Source organism: Gavialis gangeticus, unplaced genomic scaffold (genome assembly GCF_001723915.1).
Source record: "Gavialis gangeticus isolate Ggan-Ray unplaced genomic scaffold, GavGan_comp1, whole genome shotgun sequence".
In the NCBI taxonomy this organism is placed as follows: Eukaryota; Metazoa; Chordata; order Crocodylia; family Gavialidae; genus Gavialis; species Gavialis gangeticus.
This window is the reverse complement of record NW_017729025.1, coordinates 150,438,897-150,457,837: the sequence shown is the minus strand read 5'-3', so window position 1 is coordinate 150,457,837 and position 18,941 is coordinate 150,438,897. Positions and strand designations below refer to the sequence as shown.

At 43.2% G+C, this 18,941-nt stretch overlaps 1 protein-coding gene across 1 annotated transcript in view; it reads left to right on the top strand.

Moving 5' to 3' along the window:
• Positions 1–18,941, top strand: part of LOC109299193 (mucin-5B-like) — a 103,255-nt gene that overhangs the window by 72,168 nt on the left and 12,146 nt on the right. Inside the window, exons 29-41 of the mRNA XM_019519765.1 lie at positions 643–813; positions 3,010–3,069; positions 3,345–3,434; positions 4,042–4,253; positions 5,966–6,143; positions 7,674–7,924; positions 9,371–9,554; positions 10,134–10,329; positions 11,963–12,141; positions 15,564–15,633; positions 15,814–15,935; positions 16,473–16,504; positions 18,158–18,335. Coding sequence (XP_019375310.1) covers positions 643–813; positions 3,010–3,069; positions 3,345–3,434; positions 4,042–4,253; positions 5,966–6,143; positions 7,674–7,924; positions 9,371–9,554; positions 10,134–10,329; positions 11,963–12,141; positions 15,564–15,633; positions 15,814–15,935; positions 16,473–16,504; positions 18,158–18,335 — 1,923 coding nt within the window. The remainder of the gene's footprint in view (positions 1–642; positions 814–3,009; positions 3,070–3,344; positions 3,435–4,041; positions 4,254–5,965; positions 6,144–7,673; positions 7,925–9,370; positions 9,555–10,133; positions 10,330–11,962; positions 12,142–15,563; positions 15,634–15,813; positions 15,936–16,472; positions 16,505–18,157; positions 18,336–18,941) is intronic.

Here is an 18,941-nt window from a genome sequence, read left to right as displayed (position 1 = left end):
CCTGCTCTCCCAGGCCCCCTATGGCTGTCCTGCCTGGCCCCAGTTCCTGGTGCTTTTTTTTTTTTTAAAGATCCAGGAGCTGGGGCTAAGCAGGGCAGCCATGGGACGGGGGTGGGACTGGGAGAGCAGGTGGGGGTCGGGGGATCTGTGGCAGAGTCCCCCACACAGCGTGGGGCAGTGGGATTCAGCGAGGATTGCCCCCCCCCACCTGGCAGCAGCCGGTGTGGGGCTTATTTTTTTTAAAGAGCCGGGAGCTAGGGCCAGGTGGGGCAGCCATTGACAGGGCTGGGAGAGGGGGCTGTCCAATTCAGAGATTCAGCCAATTCAGCAGTGGCCAAATCTCCAAATCCGATTCAGCTGAATCAATTTTGGACAGTGATTCAAATCACTGAATCAAATTACTGTCCCCCGAATTGGCCGAATCCAAATCCAAAGAGAATACTAGCCACTTTGTACAGGCCTAAATTGGGATGAGCTCTGCACCTATTGTGGCATATGCAGGAGCCACATTACACTTGAGCAACTTTTTATCTTAGAGTTGATAGTTTGGGGAAGAATTATACCTAATTCAGGGTTATCTTTTATATCTGTTCATAATGATGTGTTTCCTCCTTTCACCACATTTCCTTCTCATTGTGTCAGACTGCCTCTGCTGCTACCATGAGAAGACCTATACCTTAAATGCAAATATCTACAATAAAACAGAATTGGGGAGATGCAGAACAGCTGTTTGTGGTCCTAATGGAAAGATCATTAGAACATTCATCCCTTGTGAAGTACTACCTACAACACTACCTGCTATAGAAATGTCAGGTACCAGATTTATATGAGATCTGTTGTCTTCTACTTAGTATAAAAAAAACACTTGCAATTGTGACAAGATTCATCCTCCTTAAAAAAGGCCTTTTGTACAATAATTGTACAGGGCAACGGTTGACACATAATGCAGGAGAGTACAAATTTGAGACATAATGCCAGGTTCTCTGATCTACAGAACCAAAGAACTAAAGAGATAGAGGCAAAAGTACCTTTATGATATTTTTACAGAAGCCCAGTCCTAGAAATCTGGCAAGTTCCCAGTACAATTTAGATAGGAGTATTTATGCAAACAGTTCCAAATATTTCATGGCTCTAGTGCCACCTTTTTATTCTGAACCTTGTTTTCCTGATATCCTTCTCACCTCCTGTCATACTGTCAGGCAATTTCCAGTGGATCACAGTAGCATAGAAATGTATTACTAGCTGTCTCACACTTTGTGAAAAATTCCATATGTAAGGCACAATAGAAAAAACACCCATCTCACAAGAAACACTAGGGAGGGGAAAATAAAGCTTTGATATGATTTTGTCAAGGGCTGGTTAATGTTCTGAAAACCAGAATAGAAATGAAAAAAATGCGGGGAGGAAAGTAAATATGTTATTCCTCCTTCAGTTCAATGAATTATACTTAAATCAGTAACAAAAGATACACTGTAGGGCTGTGCGAGGCTTCAGACCATGCTTCAGATCCAGAGATGCTTCAGACACTTCGGCGTCTGAAGCAGCACACCTGGGTCAAAGAACTGGCTTCATCAGGCTTTCTGAGGCAGTTCGGAGCTTCCAAAGTGCTTTGGAAAAGCTTCAGAGCCACCGCGGAGATCTGGCCATAGGATATAATGGGGAATCAATGAAATATCTATAACTTTGTTGTTTTTTGTCTGATTTGGATGAAATTTTCAGGGATTCTATCCTCTGCTGAGAGCATGAAGTCTTCCAAGTTTCAAGAACATTGGTACAGGGGTTGGGGGGGACTGCACGCCAAATTCCTGAAAGCAAAACTCATGTCACGTCTATGTGTTAAAACACAGGGGGGTGAAAACTGCAGGGGTGGTGGCCCCTGGTGAAGCCACAAAGCCTGCCATGTTTCAAGAGGATCAGTGCAGGGGTTTGGGGAGAACTGCACCTCAAGCTGCTGACAAGCAAAACACGTGATATGGGTGACACTGTGTGTGTTAAGGCGCAGCAGGATGGAAGCTGCAGGGATGGTAGCCCCTACTGTGGCCACGAAGCCTGACAGCTGTCAAGGAGATAGGTGCAGGGGGATTTTGGGGCCCTGCACCTCTGGCTGCTGACAGGCAAAACTTGTGACATGGGTGCTTGTGCTACTATGTCTGTCTTGGGGTGGGGGATGGGGGGGTGAAACTACTGCAGGCCTGGCTGCTAAGCTACTGTGTTACCAGTTACCAGTCAATCATGATTCACTCAGGGACCAGCTCAATACACAGTTGCTAGCTAATGTAACCAGTTAATAAGTAATGATTAACACCTACAAAACCACAGACTAAGGAGAAGAAAAAATCAATACAGACAATCAACTGCCTCAAGGCAGAGACAGTCCGTTGCACAAGCACCCATGTCACAAGTTTTGCCTGTCAGCAGTTTGAGGTGCAGTTCTCCCCAAACCCCTGCACTGATCTTCTTGAAGCTTGGCAGGCTTTGTGGCCTCACCAGGGGCTACCACCCCTGCAATTTTCACCCCACTGTGGTGTAACACACACACATGACATGAGAGGCTACTACCCCTGCAAGTTTTATCCAAATTGGACAAAAACCAACAAAGTTATAGATATTTCATTGATTCCCCACTATATCCTATGGCCAGATCTCTGAGGCAGCTTTGAAGCTTCAGAGCTGCTTTGGCTGGATCAAAGTGGGAACCCAGTCTGGAGCTCCAGATCGGATCCCTGGCATCTGAAGTGGCTGGATCCGAAGCTGGATTGAATACCTGCCTACTCACACAGGCCTAATACACTGGGAAAAGCTTAGCTGCATTGCTTAAGTGTTTTTGAGAACACATTTGAAAGGCTAGACAAAGTGCTTAAAAGCCTTTTTGCTGTATCTTATCTGTGACGATAACTGTGCTAGGATGCACACTAAGATAATACTTAAGAAAGCAGAAGTTCCAAGACAAAATTTGAAGCACTGTGGTGAAATACGATCTGAATAAAGTGCATGTATTCAACTTGGCAGGGTCCACACCTGCAGGGGTCCAGAAACCAGGCATTAGTTCCCCAAAGACACGGAAGTCAGGTAGGATTCAAGAACATGGGCAAGAGCAAACAGGGATGGGGAGAGGGGAAAGAGGGATGTTTTTGTTTGTTTGTTTTATTTTTTAAGAAAAAGAAAAGGGGGGACCCAAGGAATGGAAAGCTAATTAATTTTATTTCCCTTTATAAGTCTTCAGCTTTTTCCAATTATGGGAATGATATAGAATGTTATAAATGACAAGGGGAATTTAATGTAGCACTTTCAGATCCAAAATATGGGAGTAAAATATTACCTACTTTCAATTGTTATATGCATAGGAATGACTACAGTAATGTCTCTTACAACACCAGCACCTGCAATATCTATCCCATGCTTCTGCAATGTAAATGGGGAGCTGATTGCTATAGGTAAGAAGCAATCTAATTGTTTTCATCTAGGTAAATTCCGTTTTTTCTGTGAATAAACTGTGAATGTTTTGCAGAACACTTACCAGTAAGGAAGTATTAATTTTTCAGATACCATAGCTTCATAATAATAATTCTTTGATTTTTTTTCATTGTAACAGACTAGGATCTGATACATCTGAGACACCTATTCTCTTGACTCTGTTTTGGGGTTATTCCATTCCCTTAATAGGGCTATTCCACATTATTGAGAAGCCAGTGTCTGCTCTTTGATATGCATATGCAGTTCCTAGGAAGATACTTCTTTGTGTGCAGAAGAGATGAAAGTTGAATGAGTAATAGCTTTCCCCAGTCTCTGTTGCTGAAATGATGTCAGCCATGGCCAAGCTGGTAGATACAGATTAGTTGCAGATTCACTATTTTTGCCAACTGGACATAGTCACAACTAAGTGTGACTCAGTTCAAGTTAGTAAAATGTGCTGCTCAATCTGTAGCTAGTGTGGGAAAAGAGTGCTATGCTACAACATGGGAACTGGTAGCTCAAACCAAAGTTTCTGGGAAAGTATGTCAGACTCATGGAATCCTAGCAATTACTTTTCTGATCTTGCAGGAAGTAACATATCTCAGACAACTAATGCTTCAGATCAGTGTATTTACTCCAAATGTAATGCATCATGCCAGATTGAACGAATCCAGGGCAAATGTGTAGGAATAGCGGGAGTAGAATCCCATAGCACCTACACACCTCTTTCAACAACTATGGTGTCTACTCCCAAAATACCTCTTGTGACTGATTGCTTTGATCTTCTTCCTCCAAGAAAGGTAAGTGAGCAAAAATAATGTATCAAAGCACAGATGGGACACAAACATGTTCCCTTAGGGTGATGTGTCTTGGGGCTGGCACCAAACCATATACTCTGGGATCTGGGCAATGGAAAAGCAGATCATTTTTGCATACTACTTGAAACTGCTGTCTTAGCAACAGCACTGCTGTATTTCCATGACCAAGATCTGGCATTCTACAAATGAGAAATTACAAATTCCCACTGAAGTAGGTAATAGTTAGGGCTGTATGAGGCTTTGGACCGTGCTTCAGATCTGGAGAAGCTTCAGATGTTTCGAGGTCCGAAGCAGCATGTCCAGATCGAAGTGCTGGCTTCTTTAGGCTTTCCAAAGCAGTTTGGAGCTTCCAAACCATTTTGGAAAAGCTTCAGAGCTGCTTTGGAGATCCGGCCATAGGGTATAATAGGGAATCAATCAAATATCTATAACTTAGTTGTTTTGTGTCTGCTTTGGATGAAACTTGCAGGGGTAACATGTTAATTAGCAAGGATTAACACCTATAGAACCACAGACTAAAGAGAGGATACAGACAATCAACTGCCCCAAGAAAGAGACAGTCTGTCGCACAAGCACCCATATCATGAGTTTTGCCTGTCAGCAGCTAGAGGTGCAGGGCCCCAGAACCCAGAAGCCCTGCACTGATCTCCTTGACAGCTGGCAGGCGTTGTGGCCTCATCAGAGGCTACCATCCCTGCAGCTTTCATCCTGCTGTGCCTTAACACACACAGTGTCACCTATGTCACAAGTTTTGCTGACAAAAGTTTTGCCTGAAGCTTGAGGTGCAGTTCTCCCCAAATCTCTGCACCTATCTTCTTGAAACTTGGCAGGCTTTGTGGCCTCACCAGGGGCTACAACCCCTGCAGTTTTAACCTCCCTGTAGTGTAACATATACACATGACATGAGTGTTGCTTTCAAGAATTTGGGGTGTAGTTCCCCCCAAACCTCTGCACCAGCTTCTTGAAACTTGGCAGGCTTCATGCACTTAGCAGCAGCTATCAGCCCTGCAAGTTTCATCCAATGCAGACAAAAAACAACAAAGTTATAGATATTTCATTGATTCCCCATTATACCCTACGGCTGGATCTCCGAGGCAGCTCCAAAGCTTTGGAGCTGCTTCGGCTATACTGAAGCGGGAAACCGATCCAGAGCTCTGGATCTGAAGCTGAATCAAATAGCTGCCTACTCGCATAGGCCTAATAATAGTTATAGTGGTCCTCCTCCATCCCTGACACCCTAGGTTTCTGAAGAAAGTAGAAGTCAGTCAGAATACTGCAAAACCATACAGTAACATAGGACAGGAAGTAAAGACCTGACTATCAAGACAAAGCCATTAGAAGGTAGGTGGTGTTAGAAGGTAGGTGGGCAGGATTGTATAAGTATTAGTGTTGGAAAACATTCCCTCAGCTGGACCACTGAAATTCAGGAGTGGTCATGATCTCAATATTGCATCTGATACAGAATTTTTTTATAGTATAGAAATAGGCCTTGAGGCTTCATTGATGGTTATTTGTTGTGAAGTGTTATGAGATTTTCTGAATTAAAAAACAAAAACAAAACCTCAACAGATTGTGAATGCTGCCAGGCTAGTTGTATTACTGAGCTGCCTATGCTCTCTGCCAGTAATTTTTAGAGTGCTAGTAAGTTCATTTCCCATGCATATTCTCACCTCTTTCTTTTAAATTGTCAACAGTTTAATGAGTCATGGACCTTTGGAAATTGCCAGATTGCCACTTGCTTGGGAGAAGGAAACAATATTAAACTGACCAGTGCGGACTGCCCACTTCTGCAAACAAATCTCTGTGTCAATGGTTTCCCATTCACAAAATACTTTGATGAAACTGGCTGCTGTGAAGTTTTTGAGTGCAAGTGTAAGTAACATGGCAACAAGATTACAAATTTTGTGAGGTGTTAAAGTGAGCCTCAAGGGAAGTACCATATTTTACAGTGTACGTGTCAATATATTGCATAACTCAGTGTGCGAGGCACTGGAAGCCCAGGTGGACTTGTAGGGAAGTTGGACTGGGTGCCTTGCAGCTTGGGCAGCTGGGCCCAGGGGGCGCCACCACCACAGAGGGAAGGACTGGGCCCCCCCACGCTCAGGGGCTGCCCAGCCTGGTGGCAGCTCACCCCCCAGCTGCTGGTGGGAAGGGGAGGGCAGGGGGCGGGCAGGCTCTGCCAAAAGGAGGATCAGGCTCCTCACTGTTTCTGCCTTAAGCAGGTAGGTAGCAGGATGCCTGGCATGACCCAGGAAGGGGCTGCCTCACCCCATGTCAGGCAGGGGCCTGATCCTGCTTTTGGCAGAGCCTGCCCACCTCTACCATGACCAGAGGACAAGCTTCTGCCAGGCTGGGCAGCTCCTGAGCTGTGGGGGGGGGGGCACTTCTTCCCTCTGCAGCAGTGGCATACCTCGAACTGTCTGCACTCCCAGGGGCCCGATTCAACTTCCCCAGAGCCCACCAGCATGCCACCTCCCTGTGCAGCAAGATGCTGACATGGTGTCCAGTTGAAGTACTGATATGGTATATAAGTCAAGGTGGACATTTAAGGGTAAATTTTGGGGGTTCAAATCTTGACTTATACACAAAGAAATATGGTACATCCAAATCAGTTCCAATTCTGCTATCCATCATTCTTAGCTTAGTGAGGTCACAATTTACTTCATATGTAAAGCATGTAAGCTAGGGTGAGTCCTTACTAGAACCAACCGTCTTTAGAAATATGTAGCTTAACACAAGTAACGTTCAGAAGATTTTCTAAGGGAGCAAATGCTGTGAGTAGGCATGATGGAAAAATACTGTCAGAAACAGGGATGTAGCAGAATGGCATGATAAGAAGGGAGGAAATATTGGAAATAGAGATGAGACAATGTCTCTAGGTAAAATAAGGTTTGCCATGATGACGTGTGGGATTGCTTAGATGTGGAGATAAATGGGAAGATGAATAAGAATAATAAATGAGTGGGATAACAAGAGGCTCAATGGGACAAAGGCAACATAAGGATAGAAAGTGGAAAGAAAAGAAATGGCTATATGTGAGTGAGTTTGGAAAACAGGGTTTACAGAAAGTGCTTAGCTATGGGATAAGGGGTATCTACGAAACTGAAATCTTGTCTGCCTTTTTGTAAATGTTTTCTTGTGGGCCTATCAGAGAAAACATTTTATTTCCATTACGGCATGGGGTACGCCAGAGGAACTGAAAACCTGGACTGTTATAACATTTATTAACCAGAGGTAAAAGGTCACAAGGAACTCACACTGTAAAGCTGGCCAAAGAAACAGTGTGGGACAAGATGCAACTTTGTCAGTTGGCAGAGAGATCAGCCATTGCCGACTGAAGGCTTATTCATACATTCAGAAACCCTAAAATAAATCAGCCTTAAAGCTTATCTTTGTTTCTAGGTATATGTAGCGGGTGGGCAAATGAGCATTATATGACCTTCGATGGAACATATTACAATTTCAAAGGGAATTGCTCCTATGTCCTGGTGAAGCCAATCCAGCCAGATTCCCCAAACTTCTGGATTCACTTGGACAACTACTACTGCAGTGATGTTGATGGAAACATTTGTTCAATGTCGCTCTTCATTTTTTATAATGATTCTGTAGTTCTTCTGACACAAGCAGTAGAGCATGGAAAAGAAGGCAACCTGGTAATACATTTTCTATCATGTTTTTAGATTATTCCCATTTATGTGTTTGGCCATGCCAATAGCTCCACCAGGTTTAAGAATAGAGCTAATTTACAGTATAAAACAAAAACAAAACAACAAACACACAAAAACAGAGGGGGAGAGAGAGAGAGATTCTGTTTTATTTGGCTTCTTTTGTTTCAAAAACATTCAGTGAAATGTGCAGGCCTGTGTTTTTTATGATAGAGAAGATGAGTAAAATGTGGGGATTTTAAATAGAAAGATTTTGCTTCTTGTTGTTTGTCTTTGCCCTTTTGGTGTTCAGTTGCTTACATCAATATTGTCTGGTGCTCCCCCTCTACTGAAAGATGGCTGCTTTACAAAGGCCATCATGATCACTGGCACTACCCAGGATCATGTGATCTTATTCTCTCACTCCAAATTATGAGTAGCAGCTTCCATTGAAATTGATATAGATCTAATTTGGGTACATATGGCAGCAGGCTTGAAGGAAGGGCCTGGAGGCTGACGGTAGTCTCCTTTACCTAGAGATAGTCCTTCCAGCATAGGTAAGGCTGACACACTTTGACAGAGCAAATAAGGGTATTTGCTGTATCACTGCCCATGCTGTCCTTGCCTTTTGAATAAATGGAGGGATGTCATTCTGAGGGGCTGTCTGACCTGTTTCAAGAGCCTTGGAATAGCTTAATTTATTTATGAATAGGTGTGTGTCATGTTCCTCAATAATAATAATAACTTGGGCTTTTTTCTATGAAAGAAAGGACCACAAAAGACCACTAAAGTCAGTGCAAATCTTTCCACTGACTTCAGTGAGGTTTGGTTTACTCTTTTGCCAGGAAGCAATAGTTGGTAGGTAAGCCATAAGCTGTGTCCTGTAATTCGTGGTTTCTTTTCTTGTGATTTATTCCATGGCCGATCAAAAGAAACTTGACCATACATGGAACAGTGAATGATTCAGAGAAACCGTCTTGTGAAAACTAATCAAATCTGTGGTAAATTGCTGTATCATTTTTACTGCTATTTTCTCTGCACTTAGTAACTGAAATACCTGAAAGCCACATGGAAACTCAGCCAGTCTAAGCTTCAAAGGCTTGCACTAAGTGGCCTACATGAGACACTGACTGCACAGTCGTTACTGTGCAGTCAATTAGTACTTGCTTATACTTGTTTATACAAGTATGAAATGACTGTGCACTAACCAGAATTACTACACAGTAGTGCTGCCAAATGGTTTTTTGTGACGCTGACTGCACTGTAGCATCATGTCACACTTTCTGCCACGTGAAGCTACTGTACAGTAGCCACAGGCTACTGAGCAGTCAGCATCTCATATAGACACAGCCAGTATATCTGGAAAAATAATTTGTCCTAGGCATTCCAAACTATAAAGTTTATATTAAGCAACATGACACTTGCTGAACGATTTGGACTCTTTCTTTTATTTAGGTTCTGTTCAACAGTAAGAAGATGGTACCAAATTTCTTCAAGAATGGTATCAGGATAACCAGTTCTGGCCTCTACATTATTGTTGAAATACCTGAAATAGGACTTTATGTCTCTTATAGCTATAACGTGTTCTACATAAAACTCCCTTTCAACACCTTTTATAACAATACAGAGGGACAATGTGGTAAGTGTATTCAGGTATAATTAATGTCTCCAGATTCTTGTTTTTTTCATTTTGGTATAAGATTTATCAGCACTATATTATAATGTTTTTCTTCCTCTTTGGTGGAGCAGAGAGTGGTAATAGAGAGTTCCAAGTAATCTCTTTTTACTCCCTTCTCCATTTGTGGATGAATGGAGGAATTCAAGAGAAGCTATATGCATGTATGCAGGTATGTATGTATGTATGCATGTGCATGTTTCTTCTCCCTTTTTGCTATCTCCTGATCACATCTGCTCATGAAATGGCTCACAAAATCCATTTTAAAAGACAGGACTGTCTCAATTGCTTAAGCAAGTTGAAAGAATTTGTTACCTGACACTTTACTTGTCATCCATAAATGACAGACTAGCTATTTTAGCCTTTTCCTTTAAGCACCTCCTTTCTGTGAAGTCAATGAAGACTCATTTGTGTTTGATACCTTTCAAGACCAATTAAAAATTTCCACCTGCCTTTATGCATGTAATTTCCTCTCCAGAAGGAATTCTTGGAAGTCCCTGAGTTCTTCAGCTTTTACATACCTTTGTTTTGTATTGCTGGCAGGTACATGCACCAATGAAAAGTCTGATGATGCTAGGAAGAGGAATGGTGAGATTACAGACTTCTTCAGTGAGATGGCATCTGACTGGAGACTTCCTGATCTTAACAAGAGACCTTGTGAATTAAATATCCCAGAACCCACTCCGACTGAAATAGATCAAGGAGTTTGCCCCCCTTCTGCTCTTTGTGCACTCATCTGGTAAGACACGCTTTCATGAGCATCATATAGATCAGCAGTCAGCAACCCTTCCTGGCTGCAAGCCAGAATGACTCACCTTGGGTCAGAGGTGCGGGGGGGCGGGAGGGAAGGGGGAAATCAGGGCCCACTCATGATTGGTGCTTCTCCCTGTAGCAGCCTGGGGAGAGCACCTGAGCTTAAACCCCCTGCCACTGAAGGCTACTGAGGCTCCACATTCACAGGCTGGATTCAGTGGCTCTGTTGGCTAGATCCAGTCTGCAGGTTGTAGGGTTATCTATATGCTTGCTCCAGGGTAGGGGGGCATTTTATTCAGAGTGGTTCTCAGGAGTCGCTTTTATTAAAATGCCCCCAGCATCTTGTGTATTCAGCATCTTGTACTTCAAAACAGCAGCTGGGATGTTTTAACTAAAGGTTATTTAATGAGCTGCCATTTTGAAATATGGAAACACTGAAAACACATGATGGCAAGGCTGCTGGAGTATTCTAATTAGACTCAATTGATTGAGTCTGCTCCGACATGTTCTAATTAGAATGAGTTGGAGCAGGCATCCCACACATGTACAGACACCCCTAGGTTACCAAGCCCTGATATACAGGATCAGGCCTAAAAGGAGGCAACTGTGTGCTTCACAGATTGGCTATAAACTGCCTATAAAAGGTAAAATAAATTAATCTAAATTTAGTGATTTATGATCTGAGGCTTAACACTGCTGATTTTTAATGGTTGATACTGAACAGCTGATTTCTCAAAATCCATCTTCTTTTAAGGCATTTTAAATTTTTTGCCCAAGATAAGTTTTGGAACATTAAGGCCAACATTTTTAGGTATCCTATTGTTTTTGTCTGAAGGCTGTAAACTAAAATCACTGCTATAAGCCTATCCTGCAAGTTTATTTTCTTAAATAATTTTATTATTTTAAAATAAGATTACTAAACTAAAAAAACAAAAATATCTGTACCTAGAATTACTGCACTAAAATTGCAAAGAAGACTTTATATGATTCAATCCTGTATTACATAATCTATGGGTAAATCAAGATGCTGTAAATAACATGTGAAAAAGGTCATCATTACTTAAAAGGGATGTATGATTAGTTTTCATTGCATGCATCTACACATGCAGTTAATGCACCTACATTTTCAATGTAGAAAATTCAGGCACATTAAACTGCACCTCCCCCGCATGCATCTGAATGTGCTCCCATTGTGAGCAAATTTGCTTCTAACAGGAGCAGTTCAATCTAGGGCTGTTTCTGCTCTGCTCTGCCCCCTATAGCAGCCAGGGGGAGCTCCAGAATCCCCCGGGTTCCAGCCTCAGACTGGCAGGGGTCGTGGGGGCTAGTCCCAATCCCCACATGGCTGGGAAAGCAGTCCCAGTAGCAAGGCAGCTCCCTGCCAGCTGTGTGGGGATTGGGACCCGTGCTGTTCCCCATGTGGCTGGGAGAGACACACCCACTGAAAGATTTGCTAGTGGTTGGTAGCCAGGAGAACATTTCCCATTAAAACATTTTAAAGTTGTATATTTAACTTGACAGTTTTTCTCCATGGATTAGTGTGTTTCTGAGCTGAACTTTTGTTATGACATTGCTAAAATCCACCATGAAAAACTTGCCTATTGTTATTGTTTACTAAGGAATATGACAGACTGTCACAATGAAGTTCCTCCCCAAGCTTACTATGCAGCTTGCCTCAGAGATGCATGTTCAGCCGTGGGTCAGAGGACCGAATGTTACAGCCTTAAGACCTATGCTGCTTTGTGTGGATTACAAGGGGTTTGTGTTGACTGGAGAAGCAAAACAAATGGAGAGTGCGGTGAGCTGAAGAAGGGTTTTCTGGCCTGGAAGTAATTTTACTCTGCTCCCTTTACTATTACACATATATATTGTGTATGTGTTGATTTTAGAAGTTACATAGGGCTTGAGTCTTCCCTGAAAGTATAGACAAATTTAATTGCATCCATACTGATATAAGCTGAAACACTACAATTTACATCTCTATGATTCTGTACTGATACAAGTACGGCAAAACCTTTCCAACTTTTATCCTGCTTCATTCAACGCAAATTTAGGAAGATAGGCAGCCAGGCCCAGGGTCAGTGAGGACCTAGTCAAGGAAATTCTGGTAGGACTGGACATGTTCAAATCAGCAGGTCCTGACAGACACCACCCCAGAGTGCTGAGGGAACTGGCAAAGGTCATTGTGGGACCCCTGGCACAGCTTTACAAGCACTCATGGTGCTCTGGCAAGGTTCCACAGGACTGGAAAAGGACCAATGTAGTCCCCATTTTCAAAAAAGGGAGGAAGGAGGACCCAGGAAATTATAGGCCCGTTAGTCTTACCTTGGTCCTGGGGAAACTCTTTGAGAAAATTATTCAGGTGCACATTTGCGAGGGGCAAGCAGGGGAGTGTATGCTTAGGGACAACCAACATGGGTTCATTAGAGGCAGGTCCTGTCAGACCAACCAGGTCACAAAATTCTTGGACGCAGGTGTCACTGTGGATGTAGTCTTTCTGGACTTTAGGAAGGCTTTCAACACTGTCTGTCACCCCATTCTCGTTAAAAAATTAGGAGATTGTAGTTTCAATGCCTACACTGTCAGATGGGTCACCAAGTGGCGGGAGGGCCACACCCAGAGAGCGGTGGTGGATGGATCATTTTTGACCTGGAGGGATGTGGGCAGTGGGGTCTCCCAGGGTTCTGTCCTCGGGCCCGCACTGTTCAATATCTTCATCAGCAACTTGGACGAGGGGGTGAAAAGCACCTTGTTCAAATTTGCAGATGATACTAAGATGTGGGGAGAAGTGGGCACGCTAGAAGGGAGGGACAGCCTGCAATTGGATCTGGACAGGTTATAGGGGTGAGCGGATGAGAACAAGATGGTATTCAATACTGATAAGTGCAGGGTACTGCACCTAGGGAGAAAGAGCCAGCAGCATACCTACAGGCTGGGGAACTCCCTTCTTATCAGCACAGAGGCAGAAAAGGATCTTGGAGTCATTATAGACTCCAGGATGAACATGGGCCGCCAATCAGTCAGGAAGGCTAATTGCACCTTGTCATGCATTCACAGATGCATCACGAGCAGGTCCAAGGAGGTGATCCTCCCCCTCTATATGACACTGGTCAGGCCGCAGCTGGAGTACTGCATCCAGTTCTGGGCACCGCACTTCAAGAGGGATGTGGACAACATGGAGAGGGTCCAGAGGAGGGCCACTTGCATGATCAGGGGGCAGCAAGGCAGGCCCTACGAGGAGAGGCTACGAGACCTGAACCTGTTCAGCCTCCACAAGAGAAGGCTGAGAGGGGATCTGGTGGCCATCTATAAACTGGCCAAGGGAGACCAGCAGGAAATGGGAGAGTCCCTGTTCCCCCAAGCACTACCAGAAGTAATGAGGAATAATGGCTGTAAGTTGACTGAGAGTAGATTCAGGCTAGATATCAGGAGGCGCTACTTCACAGTCAGGGCGGCTAGGATCTGGAACCAACTTCCAAGGGAAGTGGTGCTGGATCCTACCCTGGGGGTCTTCAATAGGAGGCTAGATAGACACCTTGCCGGGGTTGTTTGACCCCAGCATTCTTTCCTGCCCATGGCAGGGGGTCAGACTTGATGATCTGCTCACATCCCTTCCGACCCTACCAACTATGGAACTACCTATGCCAGTAGTTTTCAACCTTTTTAGACATAAGGCACCCCTCTTAGTTTTCACTCAATATTTGACCACAGAAAAATAATAAAGCAATTTTGCAAAAGACTCAAAAAGACCACAACACATTAGAATATTTTTTCCATTATGGATTCCTGTCTGAAATCTCTGGGTTTATCTTGTGTTAATATTGTGTGGTACCCTATGGCACCCTTGAAAGGGTCTCAAGGCACCCCAAGGTGAGCTCACCTGAGGTCATTTTGAGAATCACCAATCTGTCTTGTAACACTACAGGAAGATGCCAGGGTAACAGTTACAGCCTAAGAACTGATGGGCACACCCAAGTGGAAGATCCCCATCCACTTTTAAAGCAGCTAACATGTACATTTGTCCACATGCTGAGATGCATCAGCAAAGCTAGAATAAAATAATTGATGTCAATGTAATTATGCCTGTGTGGAACTAATGGAGAAGGGAAAATTAGGTTCATGGCATTCTCTGAATTGTTTAGCACTAGAGCTGATTGAATTTTCAGTCCCAAAATACTGAAAATTGCCAAAAGCTGGAATGGTTTTTCTGTGTTTTGCCTTTCTGATAAAAGAAAGCAAGGATGTTTTTGAGGAAACCTGGGGATGAAAGATTTTGGGTGAAACCTTTTGTTTTATCAAAAATTTATTTTTCCATCAACATTTCAACGAGAAAAAATAGCTAGCCCTATTCAATACTCTCTTTGGAAAAGTCTGAATCTTCATACACACTATTCTTTGAAGGTAGCAGCTCTAGAGTACTACACATTCCTCTGTGGTTATTGTTACGCTACAGTCAAAGGTGTGATTACAGCATGTGTAAACATAATCTGGCTAGTTTGGGTACTATTAACAGTGAAACCAGAGGAACTTTAGATTGCAACACAGGCTACCTGATCAGTATTCTTCTAAGACCTCAGGCAGGTTCACATAGCTTGTCCTGAAGCTTATTTTGCCTCACCTATACTGCTATTGGTACCAGAGCTGACTGGATCCTCTGGGCCATATTTTGGCCTCAGTTATACTGTTACGTTCATGTATATTCAGAATAACCCCACTGGTGTTAAGTGGAATTACTTTAGATTTACATCAGTAAAATAGTATGGTATTTGACTTAGTCAATTTTCCCCATCATTTACAACCATCTTGTCCTGCCACTGGCAATATAATGGTGCTTGCTCAAAGGTTTATAATAGAATATATACATAATGATCAGAACCTGGGCTACATTTCAGTCTTTCACTAATGTTTTCTAGTTTGTCCATGTCCAGTACAGTTTTATCACTAGGTGGCAATATATATATACCCTTTCCTTCTGCTTGTTTTCCCTGTGCTTGCCGGAACTGTTGACATAGTAGTAAAGGTAGCATGTGTTGTTGCAAATTCATTACTGGAACAATCTGCCCTCATGATCAAAAATACAATAGAAACCTCTCTTTGGAAAACTGCTCTTTTATGTTTGTGGAATGCACAAAGTGAAATACCCTACCCAGATGTAATTTATATTGTAAGGCCGTAGGCTAAGCAGGACATGCTAATCTGCATATTGTCAATGTTCTACAGAGGCAAGTTGTTCTGGGGACCAGGTCTACAAGCCATGTGGGAGAAGAGAAAGAAGAACTTGCTTCAGCAGGTGAGTAATTTCCTAAGCACTAAGGATACAAGCTCATAATTTTTAAAGTATTGAAGGGATTTTCACATTCAAATCCCACTAGAATTCCAGCTCCCCTCAGACAGATTTTTGTTTTTAGCTCTCTCTAAAAGCTGGGCTTGGTGTCACTCATCCCTTCCTATTTATTATATAATTATGCAGGGAAACCATTCCTGGTACCATTCCCTCACAAAGTAATGCGAAAGTGTTTGTTGAAGGATGTTACTGCCCTTATGGGAAGATCCTGTTGAGAGATTCTGAAGCCATTTGTGTTTCTGTCTGCGGTAAGGAAAAATACAAGTTGGGGGAAAAAAATAAAAATTTGCTCTGAACACCTGCTGTACGATTCCATAACACAATCACTTTCAGCCCTCAATGCCCTGTGGCTCAGTGTGCTGTATGAATAGAAGCAAGGATTTCAAAGGATGATATCTTTTATTGGACCAGCTATGTAGCTGGAATAAAGTTAGACAAGCTTTTGAATGCAAGACATACTTCCTCAGGTCTTTGTACACTTAGCCTTTAGTTCTTGGACGGCACTTTCTGACTAGACCAGAAATGCTTCTGAGGGGCATTACATCCCCCTAATCTTATCCAGAAAGAAGAACTTTAATTTGGGAAGATGCAAATAAAATCAGTCTCCAAGAATGTTTGGATTCAAGTCCCTGTGTTTTGGCCATTGTTCACTGTTTCTTCAGTTCCTTTTCTTAGATCCCAAAGCCTTGTTCTTGATTCATGTCCCTTTCCCTTTCTCAGCTTCGATAATTTTCTCCAGCATTCTTTTTATTTTCAATGGTTCTAACAATTGTTCTGTTTTACAGCCTGTACTGGACCAGATAGATTAGTGAAACAGGTAAGGAAGGAACAGAGGTAATGATCTTCCAATAACTATTGTGATACAGTAGCCAGATGCTGTGTCCTACTGTAAAAATGATTGCAGAAATATTTCATTTGTTTAATCCCAAATTCAAAACCTGTGTACAATAGAAACAACAAAGACAAGGAAAGAGACTTTTAATTCTGCTACATAGCTACACTCCTTATGAGAGATACTGAAGCAGAATTGGAAACCCATGAAAGTCTATTGTTTTCTCACTCATTCTTATTTTCTTCCTATTTCCTCACACAAGGCTACAGAGGACACAATCAAACACAGCATATTTTACCATAGAACTCTCTGGTCCCTGTGAAATTTAGTCTTTAGGGTTTCATATGTACCATATTTGCCCAAATCTAAGATGACTTCAAATTTAAGATGATCCCACAATAAATAGATCATGAACATGAGAAATTTATAAATTTGTTAAACATTTCCATGTATAGCATCTAATTATTGGAATGTCATCTTAAATTCACCATCCACCCTCCCTCCCCCCCCCACCCTGCAGAACCAAGGAAAGCACTGGCAGGTGAGCAAAGAGGAGAGGGAATTAAGCAGCCTGACCCCTGCCCCTTAAACCTCCACATCTTGGCACCTGCTGCCTGTCTCCACCATCACTTCTCCCTTCTGCCTGCCCCCCCACAGTGCCTACACTCCACCCCCAAACACCTGCTCCCCACTCACTATTTACCTTCCTACCCCTTGCTGCTTACCCTTAGTTACAGCTCTGGTTCTAGCCCACTCTGGTCCCTGCATAGCCATATAGCAGTGGTTGCAATAGCATCCCTGGCCCTGGCCCTAGAACTGGAGCCAGGGCAGGAGCTACCATCACATCAGCCAATGCTGCCTGGCCAGGTGGAGGCTGGAGTCACAATATACTTCATGTAGCCAGCCAGAGCGGGGCTGGAGCCAGAGCCAGAGCCAGAGCCATGACTATGGGTAAATTGTTGGGGGGGGATAGAGAGGCAGCATGGGGGGCAGAGGTAGCAGCACAGTGCAGGTGGCAAGGGAGGCTGTGGCTCTGACTTTGACTCTGACCCTGAGCCTGGGTCAGGATTGAGGCCAGAGCTGGAGCTGAACCAGCCACCTGCCTCCCTGCCTTGCACTTGAATCTATGTTGAATGGTGGAAAAAAACCTCATCTTGGATTTGAGTAAATACAGTAATAAACTCATAAAACCCAGCAGTAAACTTATGCTCAGAGGGTGTCTTTACAATTGCTTCAGGGCGGGGGTGGGGGTTTAATTAGAAAGGTTCTCAGGAGCTGTTCTAATTAAAACACCCACAGTGTCTCATGTATTCAGCACCCCACACTTCAAAATGATGATAGAGATTCTTTAAATAAAATATGTTTGATGAGCTTTAGTTAAAAAACCCCACCACCCTTTTGAAGTACAGGGACACTGAATACAAATGATGCTGAGGCTGCTGGAGCATTATAATTAGACTTAGACTCAATTAATTAATCAAATTTGCTCCAATGTGTTATAGTTAGCATGCATTGGAGTGGGTGTTGGGCACATGTACAGGAGCCCAGAGTCTCTGGCTTATCCCCCACACCCTTTTCTCATTAGTTTATCACTTCCAACTTCTATTCTGTGAACTGTTGCTTCTTTTTTTTGCACAGCCTGGAGAGACCTGGGAACATGATTGTCAGTATTGCACCTGCAATAAGAATACCTTGAACATTACTTGTTCACATCGATCTTGCCCAATGTCTCCACTAGTGAACTGCACTATAGAAGGATTTGTACCCAAACCAATACCACATCCAGATGACCCATGCTGCATGGATACAGTGTGTGGTAAGCTTAATGAAAAGCTGGAAGAACTGGGATTATTTATAACGAGGATGGCACAACATTGTTCTTCATAGTCACTATAGACAGGACAATAAGTAATGTATTTAAATTTCAAAAAGGGAGGTTTATATTAGATACAATAAGAACTTTCTATCTAGGAAGGTGTTTAAGCACTGGGGCAGTTTACCTAAAGTTTAAGGAATCTTTCTGTCATTCATAGTCTTAAAGAGCAGGTTAGACAAATATAGGTACATAATGCTTTAAAGAAGGATTAATTTATCCAGTACAGAGGCGGAAAAGGATGTTGGAGTCATCATTGATGCCAAGATAAACATGGGCCAGCAGTGTGGAGATGCAGTCAGGAAGGCTAACCACACCTTGTCATGCATCCACAGATGCATCTCAGGCAGGTCCATGGAGGTGATCCTCCCCCTCTATGTGGCACTGGTCAGGCCACAGCTGGAGTACTGCGTCCAGTTCTGGGTGCCGCACTTCAGGAGGGATGTGAACAATATGGAGAGGGTCCAGAGGAGGGCCACTCACATGATCAGGGGGCAGCAGGGCAGGCCCTACGAGTAGAGGCTATGGGACCTGAACCTGTCCAGCCTC